The 15,166-nt window shown below is 32.0% G+C and overlaps 1 protein-coding gene across 1 annotated transcript in view; it reads right to left on the bottom strand.

Annotated features, from left to right (window-relative positions):
* RIPK4 (receptor interacting serine/threonine kinase 4) overlaps window positions 1-14,103 on the bottom strand; it is a 68,115-nt gene extending 54,012 nt beyond the window's left edge. The window contains exon 1 of the mRNA XM_003766370.4: window positions 13,834-14,103. Coding sequence (XP_003766418.1) covers window positions 13,834-14,015 — 182 coding nt within the window. The 5' untranslated portion in view covers window positions 14,016-14,103. The remainder of the gene's footprint in view (window positions 1-13,833) is intronic.
* Window positions 14,104-15,166: the final 1,063 nt, after the last annotated feature.

Below are 15,166 nucleotides of genomic sequence, written 5' to 3' on the forward strand. Positions count from 1 at the left end.
CGGATGATATCTGCATCTGCTGAAATTTAATCTCATTTTAAAATGAATAATATATTATACATAGTATATAAGCATTTTACTGGCTTGGTTTGTGTTCATAGATTGCCATTGATAGTACAAAGTTCTTTCATACCATTTGCTTATTAGAATAAATCTTGGGAAGAAGGCGAGGTATTTTCCTCATTTTATAAAAATGAAGACAATATAACTCAGTTAACTAATTTTTATCAATTTATTTGACTGAGATACCCAAGGTCTCACAATTAGTAAGTAGCAGAACAGGGACAGAAATCTAGTTCTCTGACTGCAAGTCCAGTGCCCTTTTCATTATAACAATTCACATTTAAAAGTGGTGACTTTCAGTTTGGGTCTGGAACCAAAAGCTAAAGAATCCTTTCTCATAAATCATCTTGATGAATGGATTACCTAAATTAATCTCCCAATACATAAAAACAGGTGTTATCCAACAAATATAAAACTGTCTTAAATATCTTAAAATAGTTATTCTCTTCATGTCAACATTTATATAATATGCACAAAGGCATATAAATCACAATGTAAACTACAACTAGACTCACTAAGTGATTCAGATAAGGTACATAGATTAAGTATGTTTTCTTCCAAGATCCAGAATTCTATTGGGGATTAATATTCATTTATAACAAGTAGCAGCACAAAAACTTACTACCCACTCCAACTTAGTAGCAAATTTCAGACCTCTGCACTACCTCAAATAGACATTTTTTTTTTTACTTGTCTGATTTTCTCAGAGTAGACAAAAGCTCCAACATAAAGCTTTTTCTTTTTTGAGTGAAGGACAGGGAATGGGAATGGTCAAGGGAGAATAAATAATTTATCTTGGATTTTGCTTCTTTTTCAGGGGCTGCTAGATGATACAGTGGATAGATTACCAGCCCTGAAATCAGGAGGACCTGAGTTCAAATCCAACTTTAGTCACAACACTTACCAGTTGTATGACACTGGGCAAGTCACTTAACTCTAATCGCCTTACCAATAAAACCTCCAAACAAATTTTGCTACCTTCCATTTTTTTTCACTGTATGTTTCTGAAGATTGTTTTTCCAAGTATCTCAGAGCTACAAAAGCTAAAGAATTAATTATTCATTTAATACTTCAGCTTTAAATCCTTTTTGTCTGGCAAAAAAGCATTGAAATCCACTAACTTTTTAAAGTAAATACAATTAACAGAAATGAATCATTAAGTCAAATTACTATCTGGCTAAAATATAATCAGTATGATTTGTTTGTTCCTTAATACTTTTAAGGAACTGCTTAATAGCAGATGTTTTCAGTCTCTTTGGAAAAGTACTAATCCTCAGAAATTAAACCCTAATGGCCTGTATCTGACAAATTTTCTCTCCCTGTTATGAAATCTGTCTCTTGGATTTCTTGAAAACTTTTAGGTACCTATAAATGTGAGTAATTATTATTATTTCTTCAAGCTTTTACACCATCAGTGGTTCCTGCTACTTGCTTCAACACTTTCAAAGTGATTGTTTGCATACATCCTTAGAAAGTGAGAGCCAAAAAGGTAAAACAAAAAACCCAGCTTCTGCAATCACATGCAGTATCCATACTCAAATATGGTAACTCAAATAGTCTGCTAGATTCATGGGCTAGTTAATTATAAGTGGTATATATAAGATCTATTTAAACACTCTCAACAGAATACTATGTAAAAATGGAATGATACTATATCACAAGTAGCTAAGGTTGGATATTTCAAGGGAACTTTGGCAAACTATGAACTTCATTAAGATTCTATTAGCTGGCATTAGGAAAAATAATACTTTCAATTTTCAAGCTCCATTTCAAACAAAATTAATTAATTAAAACAAACAAAAAAGAAAATGGTATCTATTAGAGCTTTATTTCTTGCACTTACAGATTTTGATAGTAATAGTATGTTTAAAAGTCTATCAAAATTTTCTAATAATAATAATAACAAAATTCATCTGGAAAAACAATTTTAAGGGAATTAATAAAAAAAAAAAAAATGCAAAGGAAGGTAGCCTACCTATACCAGACCTAAAACTCTATTTTAAAGCAGCCGATCATCAAAACTACTTGGTACTGGCTAAGAAATAGAGCAGTGCATCAGTGAAATAGGGTAGTTTCACAGGACAAAACAGTCAATGATTATAGTAATCTACTATTTGATAAACCCAAAGATTCCATCTTCTGGGATAAGAACTCACTATTAGATAAAAACTGCTGGGGAACATTGGAAAATAGTATAGTAGAAACTAGGCATTGACCATTATCTAATACTCCATATAAAGACAAGGTTGAAATAGATTTAGGTGATACTATAAGCAAATTAGGAGAGCAAGGAATAGTTTACCTCTTAGATCTGTGGGAGAAGGAAGGAATTTATAACCAAAGAAAAATTAGAAAACATTATGAAATGCAAAATGGATAATTTAATGAAAATTAAATTAAAAAGTTTTTGTGCAAACAAAACCAATGCAGCTAAGATTAGGAAAGCAGAAAACTGAGGATTTTTTTTTACATCCAGTGTTTCTGATAAAGACCTCATTTCTTAAATATATAATTAACTCAAATTTATAATACAAGTCATTCTTCAATTGATAAAATGGTCAAATGAACAGATAATTTTCTGATGAAGAAATTAAACCCATTTCTAGGCTGGGAAGACTTGCATGAACTGTTCACTTCATGAAGTGAACAGAACCAAGAGAACATTATACACAGCAACCACAAGATTATGTGATGATCAATTATTAGACTTGACTTTTCAACAGTGAGGTGATTCAAGGCAATTCCAATAGAAAGAGCCATCTGTATCCAGAGAGAACTATGGAGATTGAATGTGGTTCAAAGCATAGTATTTTCACTTTTGTTATTGCTTTTTACTTTTGTGTGTATTTTCTTTTACTTTTTAATCTGATTTTTCTTGTGCAGCATAATGAATATGGAAATATGTTTAGAAAATGTTTAACTTATAATGAATTGCTTGATGTCTATGGGAGGGAGTAGGAGAGAGGGAGGGAGAAAAATTTGGAACAAAAGATTTTGCAAAAGTGAATGTTCAAAACTATCTTTGCATGTATTTGGAAAAATAAAAAGCTATGAAAGTGAAAAAAAATTCTCTAAAAACTAGGACATTTAAAAATTGTAAACATTTATCAAGCATTAATATAACATAGATACTGTGCTTGGTACTAGGGATGTAAAAATCAAAGTTAAAACATTCTCTTACTTTTCCTATTCTAATTCCGGTTATGATTTATGCTAAAAAATCCCATTCAAACAGTTGTGTTCTAAGTATGAAAACCTTACTTACACATAGATTTTTTTCATTTTCAATAAGGCAAGAACTAACTGTGGATAGAGCTCTGGTCCTGGGGTCAGAAAGACTAGTTTTCCGGAGTTCAAATCTGGCTTTAGACACTTAAAAGCTATGTGATCCTGGGTGAGGCACTTAACTATTTGCCTCAGTTTTCTTATGTGTAAAATTACCTGGAGAAAATTATAAACCATTCCAGTACTTTTACCAAGAAAACCCTAAATGGAATCATAAGGAATTGACAGTGACTAAAACCAGTAACAATGTTCATCTATCTATATTCACCAATTGTGTATATATATACATTATATTACATACATATATTACATTATATTATATTACATTATATATACATTATTACATTATATTACATTATATATTACATTATACATATTACATTACATTAGTGAATAAAGTATTTTATTCACTAGTGAATAAAGTATTTATGAATGTACCAGCAGATATGTGAGGTTAAATGCACAAAATAAAACAAGTAGATATAAAAAAAAGCATTTTTACTAAAATAGTTATCTATGTGCTTGTATGTATGTATACATATATATTTATGTATGTATATACACACACATGTAAGAATCTCTGTTCTGAACCCCCTTACTAATTGAATGACCTAAATTTTTCTTCATCATTGTCATGTTTTAAAAACTTCTGAATGTTGTAATTTTTTATATTAAATAGTATTAATAAAAGAACTTCCTAGTGTGCTTTACATATTATAAGTAATCCATCATTTTCAGCAACCCATTATAGGCAAGGCACTAAATGTCATTAAGCATCATTTTTTTTTTAAATCTATAAAAAGAAGATTTGGAAGTGACTATCTCCCTTCCAACCATAATTTTCATTTGATTGTTCTTAAGTGGTTAGTCCATTCATTCAAACAATTTTAAAACTTTCATTCAAAAGTACAGGCCTAGGTCATAAGCAAAATACAACTTTCTAATAAATTAAAGAAATATAATATACAGCATTTTTAAGTTTTACCAAAAAATCTTAATCTCTTTTGAACCAGCAATAATTGATGAGAATAGTGTTAAAATGTGAATACAGTCTTTACTGATATCAAATTTTCTTTCTAACAAAGTCTATGTTTTGGCTCACTATGCCTTTTTTATTACATATTCAGTACTGTTAGGTAAATGCACAATAAATTTACATTTTATGGATCATTAGTTTTCTATAGAGCCAAAACACATTCAGTATACCTATCTTCTTCCCTCCCAAAAATTTTATCTGAAATTGATAAAGTAATATTGAGAAAATAAACGAACACCTTCCCCCCCCAAAAAAAAGCAATTTTAAAAGCTCCTAAAAACTACATAAAATAAATCCTGTGTGGCAAAATATAACCACAGAATCATACACAATTTTTGGAAGTAAATGCCACCTTGATCCTTTTTATTCAGTAGAATTTTATTTGAAAATAAGATTAAAAAAAAATCCCCATCTTGCTCAATTTAAGGAATGTTTTAAATATGCATTTGAAGTAGAAAACTGTGCACAGGAAATACTAAAATGATTAAGCACAGTCCCTACCCTCAAGGTCTGTTCAGAAAGATGAGACATGGACCCAAATAACTACAATACAAAACAGAGAATGCTAAATATAAAGAATTATTAAAGAAAGGTTGGGAAAAGGAAGGACATTGTTTCTAGGATGTAGAGAATTGAAATGAGGAAAAGGTTTCATAGAGCTTAAATGTACTGCAATGACATTCATGCCAGTTGAAGACATTTTCTAGCTTTTTCTTTGACAGGTCTACAAAACAAATTGCTAGTTCTTTTCTCAAATAGCACAAAATTACATTAAATTAAGAGGTAACATGCACATTTTGGCAGAAGCAATTATGCAGACTTTGCTAAAAGACACTGGAAGACTTTTTGTTTGTTCTTTTTGAAAAGTTGCAAATAGAAATTGCTGTCTGAATTGCTATTCTGAATTTTAGTCTCTGATAACCAAAATGCAAAATAAAATAGGTTATCAAATTTGTAGTAGTTCATAATGCCACAGCGCCAAAATTTTCTTACTAGCATACTCCTTATTAGGGTGCATGTAAAATGTTATAGAACCCAGGGCTTAATTATAATTGTTTCAAACTATATTTTGAAAGTATGCCAATTGTTCTTAAAAAAATTTATGAATTGACTTCATGTAGACTGAAGCAAATCTGGGAGTTGGACATGTGACTCATTTTTAAATTAAAAAATATTTCTCCCATTTTAAGTATACAATGGTTTTGCTTTTATTTGTTTTTGGTGAGTGAACATGCACAAGTATCAGCACCCATTGTGAAAAGAAATGTCATTTTTATTTATGGTTTTAATGTGATATTAAGATAATATAGTAAAAAAACTGGAAAGCAGTCTGGTAGAAATAGGCATAGGCCAACGTTTCATACCCTATTAATAAGAGATGGTCTGAACATAATTTAGACATAAAGGTTGACAGCATAAGTAAATTAGAAGAACAAGAAGTAAATTACTTTTTGGATACATGGATAGGGTACGAATTTATAGCTGCTTAAGAAAAAAACGCTCACAGAAGATAAAGTGAACAATCTTAATTGGATATTATTAAAGTTATGCATAAATAAAACTGATGCAGCTAATATTAGAAAAGAAATAGGTACTTGAAAGAAAAAACAATTTCCAGCACATTTTGCTGTGTATGATTTCTTAGCTATATAAAGAACAAATTCAAATCTAAAAGAATAAAATTAATTTCTCAATTGAAAAATAAAGGATATATATGAACAGGCAGTTTTATAGAGAAGAAGAAATCAAGTTATCAAGATAAAAAAATACTCCAAATCACTAATAATTAGAGAAACAACAGTTACAGCAAAGTTAGAGGAAGGAAGGAAGGAAGGAGGGAAGGAAGGAAGGAAAGAAGGAAGGAGCAAGTAAGGGAGGAAGAGAGAGAGAGAATGAGAATGAGAATGACAAACTGCTTAAGGAGTTGTGGGAAAATAGGCACTTTGGAAAAATGCCAGAAAAATTACTGAACTGTGCATACCCTTTGCCTAACCAGCAATAAAAATTGTTTATACCTCAAAGAAATTAAAGAGAGAGGAGATTCCTTTATTATGTACAAAGTATTTATATCAACTCTTCTTATCAAAGAATTGAAAACTAAAGGGGTGACCATCAATTTTGAAAATTATAAAACATGGCAAATAAATGCAATGGAATACTACTGTACTAAAAGTAATGACAAAAAAAATTTCAGAAAAACTGAGGAAAACATATCAATTAACAAAGAATGAAATGATGTTGACTCAGGGAGAAGTTGGATGGAAGAAAGGGAAAAAAAATTAGAACATAGGTTTTTGTAGGAGTGAATGTCGAAAATTATCCATGTATATATTTTGAAAATAAAAAGCTATAATTTAAAAAAAAAGAAAAATGAGTGAGCAGAATACTACCAAATAGTCAGACCATAATACTGTAAAAAAAGAAAAAAACAACAACAAAGAACTTTGGAAGTCTTAATCTGATCACAGTAATGATCAACTATGATCCCAGAAGACAGATGATAAAATAATGATACTACCTAGCCTCTAGACAGAGAAAGATGGATTCAGGATACAGAATAAGATCTATTATATATATATTTGACATGGCCAATGTGGAAATTTGTTTTGCTTGACAGCATTTTTGTTATAAGGATTCCCCCCTCCCATTGATGGAAGAGGAAAAAATAATTTTTTCAATGAAAATATTATTTTAAAAAAATCAATTTGACTTTATTTTTGATGGAGCTGAAGTGGTTCGATTGTTCTGAACAACTTGGAATTATGCCCCCCAAAAGTGACTAAAATAGCCATAATTTGGGTTCTAGAGACTACTACCTAAAAGAGTTCAAATACAAAAAGAAAAGCTTTCTAACCAGCAAAATATTTATAATATCAACTTTTATAGAAGGAAAAAAAGAACAGAAAACAAAGTGTACACCCAAGAAATGGGGAATGGTTAAATAAGTTGTGATACATGAGATTTAACTGAACATTATTGTGCTATAAGAAATTATGAATATGATAAATAGAAAGAAGCATGGGGAGAATTATATAAATGCATGTGAAATAAGCAGAATTGGGAAAATATTACACAGTATTGTAAATGAAACAATATAAATGGGAAAGGAAGACAAGAATCCCATGAAATTATGATGACTAATGTTGGCTCATAGGAAGGCACCTCCCTAGGCTTTCTTGCAGAGGACCAAAAGTGTGTAATACTACATATACTTCTTTAATATGTTGGTCATTTTTTTTTTTTTTTTTTGGCTGAGGCAATTGGGATTAAGTGACTTGCCCAGGGTCACACAACTAGGAATTGTTAAGTGTCATTTGAATTCAGGTCCTACTGACTTCAGGGCTGGTGCTCTATCCACTATGCCACCTAGCTGCCTCTATGTTGGTTATTTTTAATGAAATTTATTTTCCTCTTTTATTAAAAATTTTTTTAAAAATAAAATATTGCTAAAGAAGGAGATTGAGAAATTTATTTGATATAAAATCAAAAATAATAAATTTATTTTTTAAATTGGTATTTATACAGTAAATTAATTAAAATATTAATGGAGAAAAGGAAAGCATTAGAGTTAACTGTTTTCATTAAAAATTACCAACCTACTTGAATAGCTAGGTGCCACAGTAGATAGAATGGATCTGGCCTTAATCACTTAACCCTGTTTTGCCTCAATTCTTCTTCTATGGTAAACTACTCTTAATATTTCTGCTAAGAAAATCTCAACTGGGGTCAAGAAGAGTTGAATATGACTGAACACCAAATCTACCTGAAGATACTTCGCAAGTGGAGGTTTATTGTATCTCATTCAAAGCAAGAAAGCTTATATTTCATATTCTATTTTTGAAGTAAGACTGGTGACCCAGAGAAATACTACAGGGGTTACTAATATGAAGCAATGACTGAAGCAGATGAATAGCTTCTACAATAGAATAACTTTAATGATAAATTTCATGTGGGATTTATGTTCAACGTGAAAATGTTGAAAACGTATGAGCAAAAAAAATTATATAATATAAGGAATTATAGTATTCTTGGGCTAGATGAGAGCACCCTAAATATCTAGTTCAAAAACCTCATTTTACAGATGAATAAATTGAGTCCCAATGATATAAAATAATTTGCCCAACAAAATATAAGTTAGTGGAAGTAATAAAAAGTTTTCTTATTTCTGTTATAGTCCTCAAAGAAGTATAGGTCTAGGAAAGTTTTAAAAAAAAAGGCAAGAAGATTTTGCTCCTAGAAAAACTTCATCTAGCTTTTGTTTTAGGTTAGGGGAAAGAGCAGAGTCCTGGGGGCATTGTTTTATAATAGTAAAACTGGAAGAGAAAAAAAAAAAAGGTGTAAAACAAAGAGCTATTCAGAAAAAAAAAAACCCTGGGAATCACCTAAAGGAAACACACACACACACACACACACACACAATTCCTTTCACCTAGACTTTTGTTCCACCCCCAATCCAATTATTCTTCCCAAGCTTTTCAAAGAACCTCAGAAATGTTCCCATGACAGCTATTTTAAAAAGGTCCAAGTAATGGCTCTGTTCACTTGACTACACTGTAGTTACAACTCACAGTTTACTCAGGCTTGTTCTTACCAGCTAGATTTATTATACTAGACCTTTTGATGAAGATGTAACTAATGTACATAATTTTTTTTTCCTATTGTTGAAGTTTCCTATTAGTGTAAAGATTCAGAATTTAACCAAGAAACACCTGGATTTCACCCTCTGTCTTCTTACACACAGAATAAATTCAATCCCTCCTTCACATAGAAGTATTTCGTATACCTGAAGCAGCAATCATAACCTTTCATCCCCAGGCCCTTTCTTCTTTGTGGATGCTTATTTTACTTTCTTGTGCGTTGTCTATACCTCTCTCTGGTTTGTCACATCAACAAATTTGTTAAAACATACAATCCATTCCTTTATCCAAGTCCTTTTTTTTTTTTTTTTTTTTTAAATAAAATGTTAAACAGCATAGATTCAAGCACACATCCCTGGGGCACCTCACAGGAGACCTCACCAACAAGAGGACCTGTTCCATTAATTATGATATACCCTGAGGTAACAGGTCAAAGCCTTATCACAGAGATAGAGGTGGTGACTAAACCAGAGTCAATGTTGGGAAAGAGTGGGAAGCAGGGGAGTAGGAGCCAGTTTAACAGCTATAGGAGGCCTGGTTCACATGCTTGCCACTTTAAGGATAAGCAGCCATGGGCAAAAGTTACCATTTTCAGTATAGCTATTCATTAAGGAAAACAAATATGATCACAAGACCAATGGTATTATAGTGGCCTTGGGCAGATGAAAGTAAATCTAAACTTTGTAAAAAGCCAACCAAACTCCCCAGCTGCCTTAATTCTATAGTTGTGGATCTTGATTCTGGCCAAGAAGCTCAGGGAAATTCTATCTCCACACCAAAGAAACCATCTTAGGCACAGGTAGATGGACACACAATACGAATAGGTATTTGTGGTTGTAAATTTCACCAACTACCTGCAAACAGTGTCAAGATTAACCTATAAAGCTAACAGGCACTTTAGGGATTGGTATTGAACTTGTAATTTCATTCCTAAGTAATGAAACTAACTTATAGTAGTGCAAGTTTAAACTTTCTCTGTAATTTATAGTATTAAGAGAATTGCATAGAGCATGTTTAATTTAAGGGCCTTGCCCAGGGTCATACAGCTAGTATATGTTGATGACAAGACTTGGAAACCACTCCATCCTTACTCTATTTTGACAACTATTTTGAAGTTCAAGTTTGAGAAATAGCCATTTTACTTTATTTATGTAAAATGAAATAATATTCTTAGGAATCAAAATAAACTAGATTAATGTAATAAATCACTTGTAAATATTTGAATCTTTAAGAAAAAAAAAAAAGAAACAAAGGAAAAAAAGCCCAGCCTTTCTCTTTACCATAGATTGCATGTTCTTAAAACACAGGACACAACTCCATTCTGCCCCTCCTTTTTTTGCTCTTCATAAAACTGCAGGTGAAGTGTTTCCTGTTTAGGGACACTTTTGACCTCTAAAACTGCACGGCTACCAAGTACAAGTCATTACCTGCCCAACTGGGAAGGGCAGGAATGACTTCTAACTAAAGGACAAAACATTTTTTTCTGAGCATGCTCGGAAGAATCTGAAGTGACTTGCTTTAAACTGGGAAGGAAGTTCCTCTTGGTAGGTCCCCCAGGAAATATAATAAACTAGATTAAGTACTCCAAAAGTTTTATTTTCTTACACTAATCAAGGTCAAATTTTGTCATAAAGATATGCCCTCTACTACCCAAACATAATTGATATCAGAATCTTAAATTCAATAAATTCTAAATTTAAATTAAAATTTTTCTGAAGTTAAACATAAACAGGATACAATATGCAAAGAGGCGCCTTTCGACTTGTTAAATATTTTTTCTCTAAGTGCATATACATAAATATATACACATACACAAACATTAAATTCAATAAGTTAGCAACAACATTGATCTACTTATACAGTTCTTATTTTCTTATGGGCGTTTTTAAAAAAGATTTTATCTGTTCTGTTTTACTCTGACTTCAAGAAATAGGCTTAGAGGTATTTGTTTCTGGTCTGTCCTTCTCAGTTTCAGGCACCCAGCAGCAATCCCCACTAGATCCGGGAGTTCAAGCCATGGCAATAACCTTGGAGCTAGGATTGCAGGTAGGATGGTGGAGAAGTTAGGATGGTTCCAGTCTGGCTTGGAAGCTTGGTTTTTGAATCTGAGGGAGTTTTGGACTTGCACTGGGACTGTTCCATATAGGAATTGAGCTAATCCCTTTCTACATCTTTATCTTTCTTTGCATGCCTCCTAAGGACTAGGGGAATAAATTTACATATTTGTGATTATGTCTTTTGAAGTGAATATTTCTGTGTAAAAACTAATTTGATTGTTAGCTAAATCTTACTGGGATGCAGAAGAACACCTTTTATAATTGAGGAAACTACTCAGATGTAGACTGGAACATTTGCAGAGACTAAACACACAACTCCCTCCCCAATACCCACAAAGATTTCAGAGAACCCCACGTATGGGATGAAAACATAGTTTATCTGGCCTTCAGACATAGACGAGGGTGAAAAGAAAAAAGATTGGAGAGGACTTTCCAGATCTTCCATCATTTAAGGAGAGTGCTCAAGGAATTTACTTCATTGTTTCCCATGCTGCTATTTTACTGGACTGTGTGAATTTTAGAAAGTCATCATTTACAAGAAGTTAACTCTGAAAATCTCTCAACCTCAGATTATTTCCCACCCTAGCTAAACCCAGACAGGACTGTGTTTAACACATAGTAAGTACTTAATAAATGCCTGTTAAACATTTATCCTTTACTAGCTATCACTATCCAGTAAATCTACCCTTCTCCCCAGAAGCATTCCCTTGTGACAAATATATATTGTCTCAAAAACCAAATCAACATATCAGTTACATCTAAAATTTATTAATAAACATATTTCACTTTTGAAATCTAAAAAAGGCTTACTAAAGAAAGTGCTCTTAAATACCTCTTTTGTTGTGAATCAAATAATTGAAATGAGCAGCAAGAGAACTATATCTAGAACTTCCTTGGATTTGGGGGCTGTAAACATGTCATTTCCTAAACGATGTGCTTAATCCTTGTATCCTCCATTGCATTTTGCACAGTGCTTCCAATACAGGTATCTAATAAATACTGGCTGAGTGAATAAATAAGACTGGTAGAAACTGCAATACAAATCAGAAAGGGAACCAGTTTATATAGGAGATTTCAAATTTTGTAAAGACCTTGACCTTTATTTTGCTTGAGCTAAGAATGAAAAGCTCTTATTTCTTGTTTGCTTAATTAATAAGCTTTTGTCAGATTTGTATCCATACTTTTAAGATATCCTATTTTCAAGATTTTTGGCTAAAAAAGCCCGAACAGGTCAGATAGAGAATTTCTCTACGTATGAATGAAAATTTTAGAGGGATTTGTGATGTAGAAATGTTAAACATTTGTCCTGCAAAATTCATGCATTAAAATAAGTTACCACTGAGCTTTAGGTAAAGCTATTTTTAACTGAGTCCCCTAATCCTTAGTTCATATATTAGACTTGATGAGTGGTGGTTCAAAGCTCTAAAAATGTTCCTTCAATTCTTAATGTATCTAGAAGTAGATTGAATGAAGGTGTTATCTGTTTTAGATGTAGAAACTGAGATGCAAAGATCTTTATCATCCTTTTTTTCTTTGTAGCCTCCCTCATCAAAGATTCCAACTTAACATTATTTTCTATTTCAGTAGACCACTTTACTTTTAAAAGTCAAGTCAGTTTGAAGTATTTTTATAACTACATGTTACTGAGAAAGGTAGGAAGTCTAGAATCTTGATTAGATATTGTTCCATCTATAAACAAAACCAAAAACAGCCATAAATTCATAAGGAACAATCTGTCCTACTGCTTCCCCCACAACAAATCTCCCCTTTTCTCCCAATCCTTCAAGACAGTCAAGAGTCATGGCAAACATTAAAACGTCTGGTTTTAGAAGTAAGGCCTACTTAACTTTTACCAAGCCTATAGCTGCCCACATGGGCAATTTTCTTATACCAGTTGATATTTTAAAAAGTAAATTTAAAAGTAGCAAAAAGGATTATAGATACAACATTACAGTAATAAACCAAAGGATTATGTAAACTAACTTTTCAGGATATCCAAAAGTTACATACAAATCACAAAACATAAAGAGTAAATAAGAAAAAAAAAGTTTTAAATCTCCCATTCCTAAACACACTAAGTCATTGTACTGTTTTATCCTAGCCAGAACTTGCCTTCTGAGATCATGTTCTAACATGCTTCAGATAATCATTTTATATCTGACTGCTTTTTTTTTTTAAAGTGCTTCACATGGGCTGGGCATTATGTATGAGTGTAAATTTGCACTTTACCAATCTGAAAATTCATAGAGCAATGTGAAAAAATCTATACAAAAGTAATCAAAAAGTCTTGAACTATAAAATTGAGAGATAGCTAAATCCAAATTAACCACTTTTACATGTTTAGAACCGCAAAAGGTATATTAAATTACAGTCTTTTTAATTTTTTTTCCTAGTATGAGCTAAAAAAAAATGATATCAAGAAGCACATTTCAGATAGTCTAAATGTACCATCAAATTAGCAAAAACTGATTCCTAACCATTTACAGAAAGTCAGGAAATACAATTATTGCTACTGAAAGAGTTCAGAAATTACTTTTAATCTAAAACGAACCCCCCTTTCCAAATCCCTAAAACCCGGAAAATTATCCTAAACTCTGAAAACAATCTAGTTATATTGTTTAAGTTTAAAAGCAATTTCTGTTTCAAAAAAATTCCTTCCTGGTGGCAAAGCACCTACCATTCATTTTTGCAGATTTTAAGTACAAATATCACACTAAAAATGGTTGTCAGAAAAACAAGTCACAAAGTTACTTACTTCTCATCTACATGAAGACTTGGAGAACATTTGATTGCTAGCCATGTTTTCCAGTTAATGTGTCGTACTTTGTAAACTTGTCCAAATCCCCCTGAACCGATCTTCTCCCAGCTAATGAATTCACTGGAGTCAAATGTTCTCAGCAACCCCATTTCCCAAGGGGAATTGTTCTCCTTTTCCATCTTTTACGGACAAAATTCTCCAAATCTGGTTCCTCTACTTTCTTTTACTTCCCAAACTTCCTGGGTGCTTTCTCCCAGAGTACGGAAGGCTGAGTCTTTCCCAGCCCAGGTGACTCAGGTGTATTCATTAACCAAGCTATGACATCATTTCCTGGGCTCCAATTGCTGGAGTCTGGTGTCTGTAACTTGAAGGACACATTACGATTCAACCAGGAAACACTAAAAAGTTTCCTTGTTTTTCCAAGACCCTGTCTGGAAAGAGTAGAGCATTTACTGCTCCCTTTCAATCCCAAATGAAATGGTAAATTCATAGTAAATGGCCCAATTAGAAATCTCCCTATTTTACTGTATTTGCTATCTTAAAACAGACACTTTTGAACTTTTCATTTGTATATCAGATTTAAACTGAAACCTTCAAATTGAAAGTGACAAATGTAGAGTGAGGCTCTGCTAACAGCAAGATTCAAATAATTCCCTCCATGTAATTCATTTTGATTCAACATATATTAAGTGCCTTGCATACAAGAAATCATTATATTTAGCACAAAGACAAAAAACAAAACAACATTGCATTCTGTAATTCTTTCTTCACTAATGAAAAATGTTTTCTTTAATGAAAGGAGAATGAAGGAGAAACAGGAGAACATTTTTTTGCCCTTTGGGGAAAAAATTCCTGGATTGAAAATATTCTGCTTTCTAAAATTAGCAGATGAATGTTACATTATGAAATCAGTTCATATAATCAATTTCAGAATTTTGATGATCTCATAAACTAGGCAGTAATTCTATACCCTACCAACTTGGAGTGTTCTTTGTTAAATTAGAATTAATGGGTAATATTTCCCAGAATTTGATATAATAGACATATATCTATAGAAAAATAGACAAGAACACAAAGAAAAAACCATGAGAAAAAAATTGCAAAGGCAATGTCACATTACAGACAATAATAAACTGGAGCAATAAGCAGATTTTTTTGGATGTCATTTAAAACTACAAGAAAAAGTAAGAATGCATTTGTCTCAATTATGGAGAGGCAAAATTAATTGATTCATTACCTAATTAAATAAAACATTTGTTTAGTGATTACTATGCACAAAATACTGTCCTGAACTCTAGGATTATAATTAGAAAAGAGAAGAGTCCCTGCT

The sequence above is a fragment of the Sarcophilus harrisii genome, chromosome 3 (assembly GCF_902635505.1).
Source record: "Sarcophilus harrisii chromosome 3, mSarHar1.11, whole genome shotgun sequence".
Taxonomy (NCBI): domain Eukaryota; kingdom Metazoa; phylum Chordata; class Mammalia; order Dasyuromorphia; family Dasyuridae; genus Sarcophilus; species Sarcophilus harrisii.